The 17937-nt window shown below is 39.2% G+C and overlaps 1 protein-coding gene and 1 long non-coding RNA gene across 3 annotated transcripts; one reads left to right on the forward strand and one right to left on the reverse strand.

The window, feature by feature from the left end:
* Window positions 1–36: 36 nt before the first annotated feature.
* On the reverse strand, window positions 37–10942 carry LOC127952356 (sarcoplasmic/endoplasmic reticulum calcium ATPase 1-like). Its single transcript, XM_052550740.1, has 24 exons — window positions 10792–10942; window positions 10516–10654; window positions 9825–9842; window positions 9563–9645; window positions 8323–8427; window positions 7400–7538; window positions 5863–5943; window positions 5683–5768; window positions 5162–5459; window positions 4856–5022; window positions 4640–4728; window positions 4447–4549; window positions 4227–4358; window positions 3894–4019; window positions 3595–3813; window positions 3385–3496; window positions 3055–3278; window positions 2695–2915; window positions 2402–2604; window positions 2189–2274; window positions 1933–2066; window positions 1724–1841; window positions 1151–1268; window positions 37–251 (listed from the first exon to the last, which is right to left on the reverse strand). Exons 2-24 carry the CDS (start codon window positions 10631–10633, stop codon window positions 214–216), a joined length of 3018 nt encoding a protein of 1005 aa, XP_052406700.1. The 5' UTR covers window positions 10634–10654; window positions 10792–10942; the 3' UTR covers window positions 37–213.
* LOC127952360 (uncharacterized) lies at window positions 8342–14996 on the forward strand. 2 transcript variants are annotated; one of them, XR_008152926.1, is made up of 4 exons: window positions 8342–8474; window positions 13059–13154; window positions 13251–13916; window positions 14020–14996. It is a non-coding gene; the product is annotated as an uncharacterized LOC127952360 (long non-coding RNA). The 2 variants fall into 2 exon arrangements; XR_008152925.1 differs by having other exon boundaries at window positions 13251–14996.
* Window positions 14997–17937: the final 2941 nt, after the last annotated feature.

Below are 17937 nucleotides of genomic sequence, written 5' to 3' on the forward strand. Positions count from 1 at the left end.
ATATATATATTAAATTATATATATATATATGTATATTAAATTAAGTCTTAATACATATACATAACACACTTCTATATTTTTTTTTTTTTGTTTTATAAGGTTTTAGATTTTATGGATGATTTCCACTGGTTCACAGTGGTTTTCGTTTTCACTCCTGGCGAACTTCATTTTTCTGCTTTGGAGTGCTGTTTTGCCCATTTCTTCTTCGCTTTTTCAGTCCCATTTTTTGGACACTAGATTCTCATCTTTCTCTGTTCAAGAAAATAAGTTATGTGAGACAGGATGACTTAAAGATAGCCCACAACACCATTGTGAATTTAAAATAATCTAGGCACACATTGCTTTGAAGCACTTAATCATTAATATATATAGTCTTAACAGTCATAATTACATTTTTACATTTCAGTTGAACATAATATAAGCATAATATAAACCACATATATAAGGAAGAGTTTCGCATTAACCCTGTATTTTTCCTGCTGATAATGATATTAAGATTCTACAGTGGCATCTTTTGCTATATGGAGCATTACTGTACAGTTATTTACTGATTCAGCAGTCATGAGGTCTGAGGAGCTCCACGACTGACACTAGAATATATGCATGTCAATCAACAAGCCAAAGAATGTAGCACAATTTGTCCATACACAAACAGACACAGGGATGCAGGCAGGCACGGACAGAGAGGATTGTGGGATACCTTGCTTTGTTACAGGAATATGGAGGGGAACAGGATTAGGCTGGAATGAAATAAAAAGGGGTTGAACAGGGGATTGAGTGAGGAGGAGAAGGGTAAAGAGGAGGAATATTTACACCACCAGAAGAAATGGAGCACAGAGAGGAGGGTTCAAAAAAAGAGGACAAGAGATAAGTAAAGGAGAATTAAAAAAAAAGGGGAATGAATAAGTCATAATAGGAATTTATATTTGCTTGTTATACAGTTAGTCGGGACTTCATTACATACAGTAAGTGATTGAATTGGTTTTGTATGTTACTTTAAGTATGCTTAGTATGTTTATTTTAAATATACATATCCATTTCTTTTATTAACATTAAAATGTATTAATCATTTGTAAATCTTAAAGAAAACCGATAGAAATATTTAAACTGAATTTTGTGACGTGTTCGTGTGTTTTAAACGGTTACTTACGCTCCAAGTAGTTACGGGCAACAAACTTAAGCAGCTCGTCAATAAGGATGACAGGGAAGGAAAGCTTCAGTACAACGATCCACTGGTCAAAGCTGAGATGGGTTAGCTTGAAGATCATCTGTTAGAGGAAAAGGCAGAGATTAGCAAATGATAGATTATAACAGTCGGATGATGTGATTAATTAAATGAACAATCGTGTTGCATTGTGGTCTATGGAGCAACCTGAAGTGTAATTATGAAGTAGACTTGCTCCCTCTGACAGAATCAAGGGGTTGAAGGCCTGTCCATATAAACTTCCCTCATTCACTTGACCAAGTGGAACACACTTTGAAATGGTATTGGGGATTCCCCCGAGGGAAAGTGCTTTGGGAAGTTTGAGAGTGTATGTCTAAAAGCGAATGCAGCCTTGGACATGAAAAGTGTCTCCTGGCTGGCCCTGGTTATGGTCTCCCAAGGCTCCTGGGAACATGTCTTTCATCACCCTCTAGTGGCAGCCCCTTTAGCCTGCATGGCAATATGGCTAAACACCTGAACTGAACCAAATTCAGCATGCTGGATGGATGTGGTACTTACGGGAAGAGGGTCCACATAGATGATCATGAAGTGAAGAGACATGGAGAGACTCATGGCTCCCACCAACCACAGATTGCTCCATGGAGGCATACGCACCAGAGACTGATTCTCGGATAAGCTGCAAAACCATGCGCCAATGTATGTTAAAATCAGCATAAAAACATTTATGATCAGCTGCTTTATGATGTTTGAATGTGGTAAGCACTGACCTGTTCAGAGCGTTGCACATCTCAATGGTGACCAGAACAGACAGAGCCATTGTCATGGGTGGAGCAGCCTCGAACACCTCACATTCAATGCCAGCAAAGTCCTCGTTCTCAGCAGTGCACTGCATGAAGTGGGACTGGGAACAGAGAATTGTGAAATGTACCACATTGTGACTGTCATTTATAAATATCAGTTGTTTCATTTTAACATTCAGATACCGCCATCCATTATTGCATCCCTGTAGCATTAGATTCTCACCAGCTGGTAGAAGGAGACCATAGGGCCCTCGTCGCAGTAAAGGAACCACCAGCCAGCAGCAGCGACAGTTGCAGCACCAACATAACCTGAGATAAAAATCAAACAGAATCTCTAATGCAGTCATGAGGTAATCCGGGAAGGTACAGTATCACTGAATACACAGTGAACCTAGAATAGATCAGGGATGAAGCAGAAATATGGAAAGCAGCACACCTCCAATGGCCAGGTATCTGAAGAAGAGCCAGCCAGAAATGAGGGGCTCTTTGGGGGAGCGGGGAGCCTTGCCCATGATGTCCAAATCAGGGGGGTTGAATCCCAGAGCAGTGGCAGGAAGACCGTCAGTCACCAGGTTCACCCACAGAAGCTGCACTGGGATCAGAGCCTCAGGAAGACCAAGAGCAGCAGTCAGGAAGATACTGAAGAAGATGAAGAAAATAAATCCGGTTTAGAGTCAGCCTATTCCCGATTCCAGAGGGTAAATGTTTAAGAGAGAGACTGTCACTCACCACACGACCTCTCCGACATTGGAGGAGATGAGGTAGCGGATGAACTGCTTCATGTTGTTGTAAATGGCTCTGCCCTCCTCAACGGCAGCCACGATGCTGGAGAAGTTGTCGTCGGCCAGGACCATCTCAGAGGCTGACTTGGCAACAGCAGTGCCAGAGCCCATGGCAATGCCAATCTCTGCCTTTTTCAGGGCAGGAGCATCATTCACACCATCACCAGTCTAGAGAATGTGTGGAGGAGGTAGGGAGTATCAAAAACAAGCATGTTAAAGATATTTAACAAGCATGTTAAATATATTTCTTAAATATATTTGGGCTTTTGGAACATTTTCTGTAATTTGCACCAATCAGATCCTTTACCATGGCAGTGATCTCATCAAAGCCCTGAAGAAACTCAACGATCTTGCTCTTGTGGGAGGGCTCAACACGAGCATAACAGCAGGCCTTACGCACAGCCTCTCTCTGCTGGGCAAGTGGCAGGTCATCAAACTCACGGCCAGTGAAAGCACGGCCTGTCACATCCTCATCATCACCAAAGATGCCAATACGGCGGCAGATAGCCACAGCGGTACCTTTGTTATCACCTGGGACAAAGAAATTATATTTTCAGGATTATTGCATTGGATTACCTATTATGCATTTTTAACGAATGTTCTGTCGGCACTTATTTTGGGATCGAACACGATTCACCTGTGATCATGATCACACGGATACCAGCAGCCCTGCACAACTCAATGGATCCAACAACCTCTTTACGAGGAGGATCCAGCATACCAACGCAACCCACGAATGTGAGATCAGTCTGTGAGGAAAGCAAAAAAGGAGGGGTTAGCTTTATTAAAAATTCAGTTAACATGACAGTTGGAATACAAATGGTGTGTTTTTCTTTTAAATAAATACCTCATAGTCTGCAAACTTGGTGGAGTCCTCCAGGTTCATCTCTTCCTTTCTCAGAGGGCTGTCACGGGTTGCCAGTGCAAGGCAGCGCAGGGTATCACGGCCAGTTCCCCATTCCTTGATCACAGCCATGATCTTATCCTTAACTGGACCAGTCAGGGGCACACGGGTGGTTCCAACACGCACATAGGCACATCTGTCAATCACACCCTCGGGAGCACCCTACAACAATAAAGATTTTGAGATTTAGATTATCTTTAAGGTATTTAATTTAAGTAGGTTGTTTTGAGGATCAGTCTTACCTTGACAAACATCTTGCTTCCAACAACGGCCTTGGAGGCCTTTGCAGGGGAGCAATAGACGGACATGGACTTCCTGTCACGGGAGAACTCGAGAGTAAATTCCTTCTTCATAAGCTGCTTGACCACCTAGGAAAACCAAGAGAAACAGAGAAGCATGGAATTAAATGAAAATTCTATATTGGAATATGAACTTGACAGTTGAACTATTACAAAAAAATCTGACCATATGTGTGTAGAAGCACCACTATCATAGATATCCTTTTGATATTTCAGTCATAATGTAGGGACACAGTACAGCAGACCAACATGAACTTAAAGAGCTGAGATACTTACAGTGCAGCATGTGTTGGCTCTCTCCACCTTGGACAGACCACGAACATCAGTGTTGAACACATTCATCTTCTCAACCAGGCAGCACAGGGCGGTCTCTGTAGCTTCACCCACTTTCTCATAGATTCCTTTAGACTTTAAAACAAGAGAGTGAGACTTTAGCTCAGTTGTTGCTCCACAAAATGGAAGACATTTGATGAGAAAAGAATGAATGTTTGCTTACCTCATTGTAGTCCAGAGAGGAGTCATTACATAAGGCGCAGATGGTTGCCAGTTCAACAAGGCCATCATACTGACTACACTTGACAGGAAGTCCACCCTTTGTACTGTAAGGTAAAGTAAGGAGAATGGTGAGTCTATGTGTGTGTGTGTGTGTGCGTGTGTTTGCATCACTTAATTAATATAAAATTACTTACACTTCTCCTTCTGGTGTGTACTTGGATCCAGAAATGTCATACTGGTCAAGACTCACAGAGTCTCCGTCCACCTTCTCAATGACGAACATCTAAATAGAAAGAGAACAAAGCTTAAAACATTGAGTAGAACAGAAGGGTTTCATGGTTGTATTGAGAGGATTGGTGTATTTGAGCTTGCTTAATGTCTTTTTGTGCAAGACAATGTCTCTCACAAACCTTTGTAACACACATCTGATTGGTGGTGAGGGTGCCGGTCTTGTCTGAGCAAATGACAGATGTGCAGCCCAGAGTCTCTACAGAGGGAAGAGAACGGACGATAGCGTTCTTCTTAGCCATACGGCGGGTTCCCAAAGCCAAGCAGGTGGTGATGACAGCAGGCAGACCTATTGGAAAATAAAAAAATGTGTCAAATACACACTTCTGGATTTGATCAATGTATAAAGACATGAACCTTGTATGAATTTTTCCTTTTGATTTCACACTGCTGTACCCTGATTTGTGTCATGACTCCAGCATTCTCACCTTCAGGGATGGCAGCTACAGCAAGAGCCACAGCGATCTTAAAGTAGTAGACAGCACCACGGATCCAGGAGCCACCGTGGACAGGGTCGTTGAAGTGGCCAATATTGATGAGCCAGACAGCCACACAGATGAGGGAAATGACTTTGGAGAGCTGCTCACCAAACTCATCCAGCTTCTGCTGCAAGGGGGTCTTCTCTTGCTCAGTGGCAGCCATCTGGTCACGGATTTTACCGATCTCAGTGGAGACGCCGGTGGCAACCACAACTCCGATAGCCTTGCCAGCAGCGATGTTAGTGCCCTAGGAAAGAGAGAGCATGTTTTAGTGCTAGATAACTACAAGTGGTATCTCCAAACAAATGATCCCTAGAGTTTTTCTTAGTCATACCTTCAGTTTTGCCATTGACAGTGGCCAAAACCACTTTAAAAACCATGTTAAAAGCATGTTTCTAGCCTGATTAGCAATGTTTTAGTGCTAGAAAAAGAGGAGAGGGACACCGAAAGCTGACGAAAGGGAAACTCACGGAGAAAAGCATGTTCTTCTTGTCCTGGTTGACAGCCCTGGGGTCAGGAACAGACTCTGTGTGTTTAATCACACTGACGGACTCACCTGAGAATAAAGTGAGAAAAGGGTAAACATGCATGCAATGTTTTTGTGAGTATTGGGAGGCAACTGATCAGATTTTGTAATTTCAGAGACGAACCAGTGAGGATAGATTGGTCCACACGCAGAGTTGTGGAGCGGATGGCGGTGATTCTGATATCAGCAGGGACTTTGTCACCAACTACACAGGAAAAAGTTGACAATTAAGAAGACACATATGAAGAACAATTTGTATTTAAAACTTAAATATTGATACATTTATACATTGATTAATGGTTTGACAATGATTTGAAATTCTTCTAATCCAAGGCTGTTTAGTCCTGCTCCTGGAGGTCCACCTTCTTACTGAGTTTAGCCACAGACTATAGAAATACACAGAGTGTTCATTCCATAGATATGTGTGGTTCACTCCTATACTTATGAATTGGGAGAAACTGCAATGCGCCATATGGCAGTATAGTCCTGTCTCCTAAGTGAAAGAGCCAGTCACTAATTGGTTAAGCGTCACTGCAGCAAACATTAGAAACTCCAGTTCCCATAGAAACCTGAAGCTAGACCATCTAAAGCGCATGTGCAGTCATTACTGCATTATGACTGCATATGCACATTGACTGGTCTAACCTGAAAAATAAGCTTTTTAAATGTTATTTGAGCAAAAGAAACAGTTAATTTCAGACTGTGTTGCTGATTTCAAATATGTAATTTAGTTGTGTGTTCATCAAGCAGTTTTTTGTGATTTCAGGATTCTCCCATTCTTTTAGACAGGACTTGGTCTTGTATGAGTTGCCCAGAGGCATTGCAAATATGGCCGCCGAATGAACAGACTTTCTTGAAAGGGACTTTGGTTTAGCTTCAACCCTACTTAAATAAAATACAAATACACAAAACATCCCTTTGAATGAGGAAACATAAAATTCTCCAAAACTGTTCACCAAGCTTGTAATTAAGTCTTCAGGACTATAAAAACATCCAAGTAGATATATCGGCGCTACATTGCATGTAAATGGCCCATCAGATTTGGCCTCCTGATCTAGTCTAAAGATAATGCCGCTGTCAATAATGTTTGCTGATCTTTTGGTGAAAGATTAGAGATTCAAAAAGAGGACTTGATCCAGGGGAAAATGCATGAAAGAGAAGAATGACAAGGACAAGCTGACCTTCAACATGAACATAAACAACATAACAAGTGGACTAGAGAAAATGAGTGATGAGGAAGGAACAGGTGGAAGAGGGAAAGAGAAGGGGCAAGGGATCGAAAGAGGGCAAGTAGAGGAACAGGTGCTGGGATGTATTTATATATAGGCTTTTTCTTTGCTCATGCTCTCGCGGGTTCTTTCAGGCTTTTCTGATCCCATTACTCTATATTCTTCCTCCCACTGTCACACACACTCCCCATATTTGCCTTAAAAGGACGCTCACACTTTCTCAAGGGCATAAGTCACATACAGTCCTGTCGCCTCCACACTCGTGTCTCATTACTTGACATCATTGTGGTTACAGAGTGTAACAGTTGGCTTGAAGGTGTTGCTTACTCTGCATTTCCATTTTCAGACCATTGCACTGTTCGTGTGTGTTATAGCGTTACGAGATTGTTCTGTGTTGATGATGCTGTGAGACACGCATGTCCACTGGTATACCTGACACTTCCACAATGTCTCCAGGAACAATCTCTCTGGCTTTGATCATCTGTACGCTCTTTCTGTCAGCACGGTAAACTTTTCCCATCTCTGGCTCATACTCCTTCAGAGCCTCGATGGCGCTCTCCGCATTGCGCTCCTATGAAAACAAATTTCTCCATCAGTTCCTGCTCTCCTTAGGATTTTACACCTTGATGTCCCTCTCCTTCCAAGGGTGTGCATACTTTCCAAATGCCCTTTGTGCCAGCTGTATGGACCCTTGATGAAATCGGATCAGCTTCTAGTATTTTTGCCACTGGACCTTTGTGAATACTGCTGTGCCTAACCTTTGACCTCTGATGTCATTTACACCACTCTAAGTTCTAATGCTTGCATTCACTGTGTATTATATATAGTGGCCCCCAAAATAGTTTTGGACTTAAGTTATTCTTGAAATGCATAAAAAAAAATTAAAAAAAATTAGATAACTGCAAGATAACTACAAGTGGTATCTTCAAACAAATGATACTAGAGCATATCTTACTGATACCTTCAGTTTTGCCATTTACAATTATTTTTCAACCAACTGGACAAGGTTATTTGACCAGTATTGGATTTATGAGGTCCATTTCTCTCAATTCACATGTAATGTAATTGTAAGTGTAGTTAACCTTCACCAGAAAATTTCCAAATATGTTTTGCCTTTGATGTGAACAATTTATCTCCTGTCTTATGATTTAAAGCCTTTTAAACATGTTTTTGTCCAACGTGAAGCGTTTGAAGTGTTTTTTACATTTTAGTTTACTTCAAATTTAATATTTGTCTTTCTGTTAACAATAAATGCACCTTAGTTTAAATGTTGTCATTTTATTTTATTTTTGTTTGGAGGTTGCTTCTTATCCAGATACCTGCCACTATATGTTGGGATGGATTTGCATATTTACCTGCCATACTCCAACAACAGCATTTGCAATAAGGATGAGAAGGATGACAAATGGCTCGACAAAGGCAGTGACAGTTTCCTCGCCTTCCTCAAACCAGGCCAGTACCTGATGAACAGAGAGAGTGTGAGAGACATCCAAGATCCATACGCGAGGTAAAATAAAATATTTACAATCCATTTCTTTACAGTCTAATTAAAGTGTTTGTGTGTGTGTGTGTGTGTGTGTGTGTGTGTGTGTGTGTGCGTACACTCATTTGGGTGGTTTATTGGAACACAAATCTGTATAATGGCATGGATATGATGAGGTATTACAATGTAAAGGTGGTTTATGAGGACATAATCCAAAAGGCTTCAAAAAACATACTAGATGGAGGAGTTGTTGTTTTTTTTAAATCAAAACTGCACAAAGTTTTCTGTAATGAGTAGGTGTTAGGTGTGATTTCTGTGTGTGCATACACCCTGAAAGGTTTGCTCAAGTAAGTTTAAGACCCCCCCCCCCCCCATACACACACTTCATCTGTACATCACTTTCTTGGACTGGCATAAGACCACCTTAAAATAAAACTCCATTCCTCTCTGGCTTATTCACTTTCTCTCTTTTCTTTCTCACTCTATTCTTTCTCTGTCCTCCCTTCTCCTCAAAGCTTCTGTCCTGGCCTTCTAAGGCCATAGGAACAGCTGTGATAAGGCTCGACGAAGACCTGAACAAAACCGCAGAACTAATGCTGTCTGCTTCATTTATTTCAAAACAGATTTGGAAGAAAGAAAGAACTGCCTTTTTATGTGCCATCACTCGTTCATTATCAGAGCGGCAAGTACTCAGATTTCAAGAGCGAGGCCATGTGTGTGTCTGGGACTAAGAAAAGATACCTAGCATCGCATGCTAGCAGTGTTGTTTCACGGAACTATAAGAATTCCATACTGCGCGGCACAGATAAACAGCTGGATTATTGTCTACCCATTATATACTCAAGGTCGCAGGGTTTCCGTTTAGCTTGATTGACAGGAACGGATGGGAATGTGGGAAATGTGTCCCTGTCCTTCACATTCATATTATTAATCATGGTCTGTACCTCTAAATGAAACCCCGTCCATTCATTAAAATGTTACAGCTCTGTGACTGTAAACGTAATCTAAGTCAGCATGACCCAGGCTATTGATTTGTGAATTATTGAAGCATTACCAGTAATGTTTCTAAAAGCTTTGCACTACAAGATGTTATTTAGTTTCTGTTTACTTACAAAAGAGATGCAAGCAGCCAACAGCAGGATCCTGACCAAGAGATCTTCAAACTGCTCAACCACCAGCTCCCAGATGCTCTTACCTGAGAGAGAAGGTGGTTAGCACAACAAGCATAATCTTTATTTGACTGAAAAGAGAATTGCAGAAATCAAATGGAAACTAACTGAAAAACACACAAACAACTGAATTACAGAACTGATGTCAATACTACATCTAGGTCTTGTCATTTAATTCTATAATAACAGTAAATGGAGAACTCACCTTCTTCAGCAGGCAGCTCTGTGATTGGTCAGTTTGGTCCAGTAGACAAGATGAATTGCAGATGTGGGTAGAAACAAAACCATTACAATAAGCCATCGATATATTTCCTATCAACAATCACCATAACATGTAACATGTACCATATTAAATGATGGTATAATACTTCATTCATACACATATCAAAGTGTTTAGTAGTCTAGCCATTTGTCCTTTTGTTTGACCTTCTACCGAAGTCCCTGTGTGCTTAAAAATGGCCCCTGTGTTTCAGCTGTCATTTCGTTGCTTTTCTTCTTTCTTTCCTTTTTCTCCTAATCTTAATTTCCCAACTTAATGTTATTATGCTGCATGGATAAGTGCATCTGTTCAGGGTCATTTTGCTTTTGGCTGAGAGCTTTAATTTCTCTATGCAATATGTAAAGTTCTTGTAAGAAAACCTTTCTGGAGATGCTATCTTCTCTAAATTTTGAATGCATCTTAATTTAATAATAATAAAAAAAGATACAGTATACTTGAGATACAGTATAACTAATTGAGCTGTTTCTCCAAGTCTGATGTCTGTTCTCAACTGATCACAACTAAACATGTACTGAGTTGGGAATTCTTGCTCCCTCCCCATCAAAAGGTCCTGTTCTGTTAATTTGTTGTTTCATTGCAATCAAAGATTTTTCAGATGCGTCCACGCTGTCCTCACCGTTGAATCCGTACTTGGCTTGGCTTTTCTTGACCTGATCCGGAGCGAGGCCTGTGGTCTCGCTCACGCCGAAGTAGGCCAGGCATTCTGCTGTTTCTTTGGTGTGTGCGTTCTCCATCCTGTCTGCTCAAAGGGGAGACTTCAAAAATACAACACAAGAGATGTAGATGAGTTGGATTCCTACCCAGAGAAATGCAGAAAATCCTGTTTTAAGGCTTTTTTACAGGAAACTAAAGTTATTTTTAAAACTAATTGAGTGCAAAAGAGAGTACGCACCAACACTTTTTAAAAGTGTAGGATAGGGACAAAACAGATGGCCCCTTGATTCTCTCTCCCCTCTCTCTCTTTCTCTCTCTCTCCTTCTCCTCCCTCTGGAGCGCAGGGCTGACAGAAAGTGCATACTTCCACCCATCTCTGTAGAGTTTTATAAAGACACCAGACAAACCATCTCCCCGGTCACACCCAGAGGAGGCCCCCTATTGGCTGAGATCAGACAAATATGGTGATGAAGGGGCAAAGCCTTGGGAAGAGAGATGAAGGGGTGTGATTGGAGCAATTGGGCGACAACTGCAGAGGGGGTGAGCAGCCTTGAAAGCGGGGTTGAAATTTGGATCTGTTTTTGGAACGTGCACCAACAGGAGGATGGAGACAGTGAATGGGGAATTCTATTGCTTGTATGGTGTTGTGGGGTTGTGGGGTCGTTGGGGGGGGGGGGGGGGGGGTGTCGAATGAGCTCAAATGGTTTTGGGATGTTGATATACAGTAAGGGATGACCAAGGACTTGGCTTTTTGTGGGGATTAAAAACTTACAAGGCCTTGTTATAATTATGTGGTACAGGATTAAAACGTCTGTCCATTCTGTGAGAGCTGTAATGTGAAGGTATGTTTGAAAATACACGAAGATCGTCAGATCGGGATTAGCACCCGAGATGAACAGCTATGGAAAAAAGGTGTGAGGCTAAAACAATTCTTCAGACATGACAAATGTGCTGTAAAACAGGCTTCATTAGCAAGAGTGTGTAACGAGGGAAAGAAAGAGGTGAAGAACGAAGGAGGACTGTTAAGGTAGAAATGAAGGCATTATTAGATTCTGAATGTCTCTGAGTCTGTAGATCTTTTGTCTTGTTGACAGATTGTTTGGAAGAATAGACAGTGATAGATGACTGGTGAAATCATTTTTGCCAAACCAGATTAAGGACAGGAAGAAACTATTGTATTATTTGAGCCCATTTAATGGCCATTCTTTCATTTTTATGATGTTTATGATCATTTTTAATAACTTAATGCTATCAGTTAATAACTATAAAGCTGGTTATTAAGGTGAAATAATAAAACAATGGATGAAGTAGGGAAAACTAGTTTTGCATTTAATACTTATTATATTTTACTCTGTATTTTGCAAAGTGGCAAATGATCAGTTGGTCAGTTCAGTCAAGTCTCAGGCTTGTTTGCTTTAGATTGGGTTTACCCTGTCACTTGAAACTGAATCCATACCATTAGACTTACATCACAATCAATTTTAATAGTTATTTGTGTGTCATTTTATTGGCTACATTTATTTAATAATGCATGAAGTTGCAGTCCTACATGCATTACACATATAGAGCATTATAAGACTATATCAGATGGGTGAGAGAATGTCTCCAAACATCTTTCAGCCTTTCCTTTAATTCACACCTCATGGTCATGCCTACAGTTCGTGCTTCCCTTCATCTGCTACTCTGCCCTTTGACCTTTGAATCATAAAGGCTTGTAGTTTCCAGGAGTAGGAACATTGAATTCCCATCATATCTGATAATGTTTTTATCCATCAACACTTACATAAGAGGGAACACTTTTTTTTTTTTTTGCATGTCACAATCCATATTATCATCAACTAAAAAGTAGATTTTTTTATGTTAACTGAAATAAAATATAAATATTAGAATGAAAACAGAAAAAAAAATTGGAACTGAATAATAAATTAGCATGCAACTAACTATGAATAAAATAGATTTGAGTATATAATTACAAAAAAAATGGAAGATGAAGTATAGCTAAATAAAAATAGATATTTTTAAAAATCTAAAATAAAAAAAGACAAAAGCAGAAAAATACTAAAAGCCAAACTTAAAATTAAAACTGAAAATTTAAAAATAAAAGCCAATTCTTAATTAAGTAATAGTATAATAATAAATAATAGTAAAATAACACTCCTCACAAAAAAAAAGACTTAGAGAAGACTTCCTGAATAGTTCAGTATCAGTTTTGCTCTGTTTAACAGTACTTTCATGCTGGCCTAACCTACATATAATGTTTAGTATATTCTCTGAAAGCCGTTCTCTGCATCTCCTAACTGAAAAGAAGACTTGTTCTTCTACCCTGACTATTGTTATTTAGGTGTTACCATGGAACTAGACCCTGTCGTCTGTGTCGGTGGGGGGCTGGTGGTCCTTTCGTTCTTGTGTAACTGTAGATTGAGCAGCAGTTGTGTATTAATAGATCTGAGTGACGTGCATGAGCGGCAGCTTAACTCGATTGTTGGATTTTTGTGTTTATTTCAGGGATGGAGGAAGGGAGGTGACCCTCACAGCTCTAGCGTGGCCAAAGAAATGGAGATTGTGTGGGGTACAGCAGTTATTTTGCCATTCAGGCTTTTAGTAAGTGATAAAGGTCACAGTTCACACACAGGCCTCAGACATTCTGTGTTTTTGTTTCATTTGACTTTCTCTCCTGTTCTTTGTTTCTTTTCATAGTAAGTTGAAATAGTTTTCACCACTGGCTCTCTGTGACTCTTCAACTCTGACCCCTTGCCCCCTCTCTGACCTGGGCCCCATCAGGTGTGCTTGTGTGTCATGTTTCTGACATCCCTGTCGCGGTACAGAATGTGTCCCGGCGCTGCTGTCATGTCTGTGCTCACGTTGCAGCACGGGTCGCATTGCTGCAAAAATGCGCTAGATGATTTCTTACCATTCACACTAATTTCTTATGTCAAAAATTAAAAAAAAAAAAAAAATTCTCCTGTCCTGAGCGAAAAAAAGTATACCCGTTTCCACTATATAGTAAGCTGTTTTCAACCTTAATAATAAGAATTGTTTCTTGCGCACCAAATCAGCATATTACAATGAAGACTGGACTGAAGATTACAAATGACTGTTAAGCTTTGCCATTACAGGAATAAAATACGTTTTAAAATATGTTAAAAGGTTATGTTATATTGTAATAAAATTTCACAATAAAACATGGCATAGTAATACATTATCAGCAAAGCCGGCTGAAGAAAGAGTTGCTAGATAACGGTGCACATAAGCACAAAGCACAGGAAGTTTGATTAGAAATGAACTGAGTGATGATCTTCTGCTGGTGAAGTGATTGACGGCTGATGTTGTGCTGGAGAGAGATAGGACACATGGAACTGACAGGTTAGTGCTGGAAGATTTAAGAAATAACATTCCCTCATTTTATGAGTATATTTACCCTTCTGTAGCTCTGTCATTGTGTGTGTGTGTGTGTCTTCCTTTTTAGGTCTGCACTTGGCTCAGGGAACATACAGAGACGCTGCTGATGACAGGAAGACGGATCAAGGGAAAGAGAAGAGGGACTCAGGAAAGCCAAGATGCTGGGATGAACTGAAGGTTAAATATATACAGTGGTGAATGAGAGGAGTGTAGAATGGAGCTAGAGAAACAAATATGAAGAAAAAAGTTTAGAAGTGATAGAGTAAAAAGTGAATTTGAGGAATTAGAGAAAGTAATGAAGAAGAAAAGCAACATCTTCGGAATGTTTGACAGTGGTTGAGCTGTCAATTCTACTTAACTGCCTCTAACAAATGCATTATTTTCAACCATACTATTGATTACTGTGAATGAACATTGCAAAATACAGAAGTAAGGGTGATTTCACGCATCTTACACACGTGTGAAGTATGTTGTGTACATGTGTGTCCGCCAAACAAGTGTGTGACAGGTGCTGGACAGGAATGGTGTTAAATTCTCCGCACTGTCCCTATTCTTGGTTATTTGAATCTGAGGCTCCAAAGTATGGAGCTGTAATCCAGTCTTTAATGACTAACGCCTCTATATACACACACAGATGGCACGTGAATACGTTCAAGATCATCTAGACATTAAGTTACACAATTTAATGTTTTACTTCATTATAGTGTATTCACATTTTATCTTAGCAGCAATTGCAATAGAACATTTCCCTCCATTATTTAAGTTGGGTGAAATTAATAGTAGCATATTATTATAGGAAACCCATTGCCAAGAAGAAGAAGAAAAAAAGGTATTTATTTCACAATTTGAACTTTGTTTTCCTTGAAATTCTGAGACAATGGTAATCTGATTTGAAATTGTGAGATGTCAACTTGCAATTCTGAAAATAAATTCAGAATTGCAGATTTAAAATGAGAACTCTTACCTTTGTTCTCACAATTCCGAGATAATACCTCACAATTCTGAATGCATTTGCCAGAAATCTGAGTTTACATTTCAGTTCAGATTTTTTTTTGTCCACCACAGAATAACATATAAAAAGTGAAATGTCTTTATATCATGATTCTTAATTTTTTTTCTCACAGTTGTAAGTTTTATATTACAATTTGGAGTTTATATGAATATATCATGAAACGTTACACTTAGCTTTATTATTATTATTCCTATTATTTGTTCTGTGGCAGTAATGGGCTTCTGATGATTTAATGTGTTTTGACACATCTCACTCTGTGAAATAATAGATGCACTTACTGACCATCATAAAGGCAGGGACAAACATTATTTATGTGGGTGGTTGGGAGCTGTCAGATGAAAGAGAATGTTTTTGAACGAGTACATCAGATGTCACAGCTGTGAAAAAAAAAAAAAAAAAAAAGTTATCAGCTTTTCCAGTGAAGGAACATTTTTATGGGAACAGCTTCGTATCTCTATTAATAATAGCAGGGTTGTCCTTGGGTATTCTTGAAAGAAGAGAGGACAGAGGATATCCCAAAGAAAACCTAACACCCTCACTCAGTAAGCTCTCTCTCACTCTCTCACACTTTCTCTCTCTCTCTCTTTCTCTCTGCCCCCTTCCGGTTATATTTAGTTCGGCTTTAGGGGTGCCGACCTCTTGCTCTGCAACAGACTCTGGCCTTACAAGGCCCAACCACAAGTATGGTTTCATAGCAACCCTTGATGTTTTCACCTATGTGAACGAGTCCACCAGTGTGGTGTCTAATCATCATAATCATCCTATAAGCATCAACAACATCAGCAGCAGCAGAAAGAGCATGTGCACCTTGTGTCTGGTGATGCTCCTGTTGCTAGATGTGCTATGATGCATTAATAATTTCATGAAAGGTTACTGTAGTTTTTAATCGTTTTGTTTTTATAATCGTAGTATTTTAGTGCTGCCAGAGTTTAATGTGCTAAGCTAACTACTGTCATTTAAAGATATTTAACTGCTAATTACTTAGCACAGTCTATTTTTATTGCCAGTTGCATGTTCATGTTTAATGTTAATTTACATTAATGATAACACTTATTTTACATGTTTTCCCTGACCGGACTGTTTTAACACAAAACCTAAAACTTTAAGTAAAAAAATTAAATACCAAAGAATAGTGGGTAGATCCATTTATTACATTTATTTACATATTGCATTTTAAACCATAACGATCAGATTAGTTAGTTATTCTTTCACTATATACTTCGACAAGAATCTTCCATAGCATTATAAATAGCAGTGTTGGGGTGTAACTAGATGCATGTAACAGCAATATGTAATTTATAAAAAAAAAAAAAAAAATGTAATCTATTACAGTTACTGCGAAATCAACATGTAATTAAATTACAGTTACTTATGTTAAATGTTAACAATTACAAATGGGGTTACATCTGAATTTTTTCTGTAAAAAAAACCTGATATGCTGAATAATATTCATTTGCTGCTTTGTCTGTTTTTGATGTGCATATGGCCTCCTGCCGTTTAAAGGCTGTGTAGTAAAGTCATGCTATTCTGATCCTTTTGATTGGTTCTCTTGTATGAATTTGCAGCATACCACTGCCATTGAAAGATTGGCAACCTGTCTGAGAGTTGCCTCCATAGTGAGTGAGAAAAAATACACAAGTTCAGTGCAAAATATGTTTTCCCGTATTAAAGTGCCACTGACATCAAAGGTTTCAATGAGAAGCATCGTATGTATGTAACTTATGTAAGCAGTCATTAAATAAAATAGGAAAGGCACTGACTATTCCCACCTAATGAGAATTCAAAACATATTTCTGTATTGCTCTGTGCATGTATAAGTCATTTATTTAACGATGTTAAACTCCATTCATAACAAATTAGCAAGTCTGCTAGCTAGATAAAGAAGTCTACCAGCCACACTTCTATTTATGAACCCTTTAACTGAAAATATATAGCTAAGTTTTTCCTCCTTGAATGAGGTTGATAACCATGCCAGATCTAATATTACAGTTATTTCAGCAGTGCAGCATAACCTGCATGGCTTCGGGGACACGGAGTGAAATTCAGGGCACCTGAGCAACTGAGTACTGGGTTAACCTGCCTGGTTTAAATTATTAAAAATGATTTACAGTTGAAAACATTTGAAAAGTAATCAAAAATTAATCAAATGTAATCAATCACATTATTTTAATAAAGTAATAATCTATTTACATAGGTTAACTTCATTTCCAAAGTAACCTTCCCACAGGCTTGTTTACAGGGACATTGTTGATTAAGTCTAGAACTCACACACTCACAGACATCATTCTGCTAGGATCCAAACAGTGTTTTCTTCTAGAACTTAATAGAGACATTTATGCATATTCACTTTTAAGTTGACATTTGTATCTGCTAAAAGGAAATAATTAAACCTGGTGGTCAATTACAAGCTTGTATGCATCAATTTATTTTATAAATATTCGAGCGTGTATTCAGTTGGTTTGTGTGGGTAAGCAGCTATATGTGATTGTAGTATGTGTAAACAGCACTGGGCAGGATAAACAGTGTTCATTCTGCCCGGGTGTGAGTATGGAAATACATTCAGGCATCTATTTGTCTAATAATAAATGGAAGGTGCAGTTGTCCACTATAGAGTTACAATATTTGTTCCATACAATTAGGATGTGATTCAGTGTTACTATGGAACAAACAAACTGCTAAATGAGCTGTACATATGAGGATAATGGAGATGTACCATGATGTTTTTAAAAGCATGTCATGTGACCATGCTATGTTTGTGTCCCCGCTCATGTTTTGATGAGGGTTTTTTATTGTTCTTCTATTCTCGAGTTGTATCTGTGGTGGTGCATGTTTTGATTGGCATGCTTTAGCCTTAAAGAGCTGTCCTTGTCATGCCAAGGGACACTGCTTGAACTTAAAGTGTGAAATGTTGTACTTCACACATGGGGGCTTCACACTCTTCCTGATATGCTCACATTCGTGCACATGTGGTGT

This window comes from Carassius gibelio, chromosome B3 (assembly GCF_023724105.1).
Source record: "Carassius gibelio isolate Cgi1373 ecotype wild population from Czech Republic chromosome B3, carGib1.2-hapl.c, whole genome shotgun sequence".
Lineage (NCBI taxonomy): Eukaryota > Metazoa > Chordata > Actinopteri > Cypriniformes > Cyprinidae > Carassius > Carassius gibelio.

What these genes read in the sequence shown, in the direction of transcription:
- LOC127952356 (XM_052550740.1), bottom strand. Translation starts at nt 10,633, where the DNA reads ATGGAGAACGCACACACCAAAGAAACAGCAGAATGCCTGGCCTACTTC. An exon ending in AGAAGAACATGCTTTTCTCC is followed by an intron (nt 5,460 to 5,682) that starts GTGAGTTTCCCT and finishes TCTCTTTCCTAG; the next exon opens with GGCACTAACATCGCTGCTGG. An exon ending in CCTCTCTGGACTACAATGAG is followed by an intron (nt 4,359 to 4,446) that starts GTAAGCAAACAT and finishes CTTGTTTTAAAG; the next exon opens with TCTAAAGGAATCTATGAGAA.